Source organism: Pterocles gutturalis, unplaced genomic scaffold (assembly GCF_000699245.1).
Source record: "Pterocles gutturalis isolate BGI_N339 unplaced genomic scaffold, ASM69924v1 scaffold16798, whole genome shotgun sequence".
Classification (NCBI taxonomy): Eukaryota; Metazoa; Chordata; class Aves; order Pterocliformes; family Pteroclidae; genus Pterocles; species Pterocles gutturalis.
In genome coordinates, this window is record NW_010125902.1 from 1,549 (window position 1) to 2,077 (window position 529).

Sequence of the window (529 nt, forward strand, 5' to 3'; positions counted from 1 at the left end):
CAGGTAGTGTGCGGCCGCCGGCTGGCTTGCAGGATGCTTTTTGTTCACCTCTTGTGGCTCCTGGCCATGGAAAGTGGGAGGGCGAGATTTTCTGGGGGAACTCGGTGTCCCCTCGGCCATCCCTCACTCAGGCTTGTCCTCTGGGTTGTGGGGAGTGAGGCTGTTGGGGAAGGGACTTCCTTGCCTGTCCCACGGGAGTGCCCCCAGGTGCCTGCCAGCTCCATGCCCGCTCTGTGCTTGACACCAGCCTGCTCCTCCCTGGCAGGTCGGGATTTTCCGAAAGTCAGGGGTGAAGTCCCGGATCCAGGCGCTCCGGCACATGAACGAAACCAGCCCCGACAACGTCAACTACGAGGGGCAGTCGGCATACGACGTGGCAGACCTGCTGAAGCAGTATTTCCGCGACCTGCCCGAGCCCATCTTTACCAGCAAGCTGACGGACACCTTCCTGCAGATCTACCAGTGTGAGTGCTGGGCTGGGGCTGCTCCCTGGGCTGGGGATGAAGTGGGGGTCTCCCAGGGAGGAGGC

The 529-nt window shown here is 62.6% G+C and overlaps 1 protein-coding gene across 1 annotated transcript in view; it reads left to right on the forward strand.

Moving 5' to 3' along the window:
- Positions 1 to 529, forward strand: part of STARD8 (StAR-related lipid transfer (START) domain containing 8) — a gene marked incomplete at its 5' end in the record, with an annotated part of 3,831 nt that overhangs the window by 703 nt on the left and 2,599 nt on the right. The window contains 1 exon segment of the mRNA XM_010078771.1: positions 244 to 464. Coding sequence (XP_010077073.1) covers positions 244 to 464 — 221 coding nt within the window.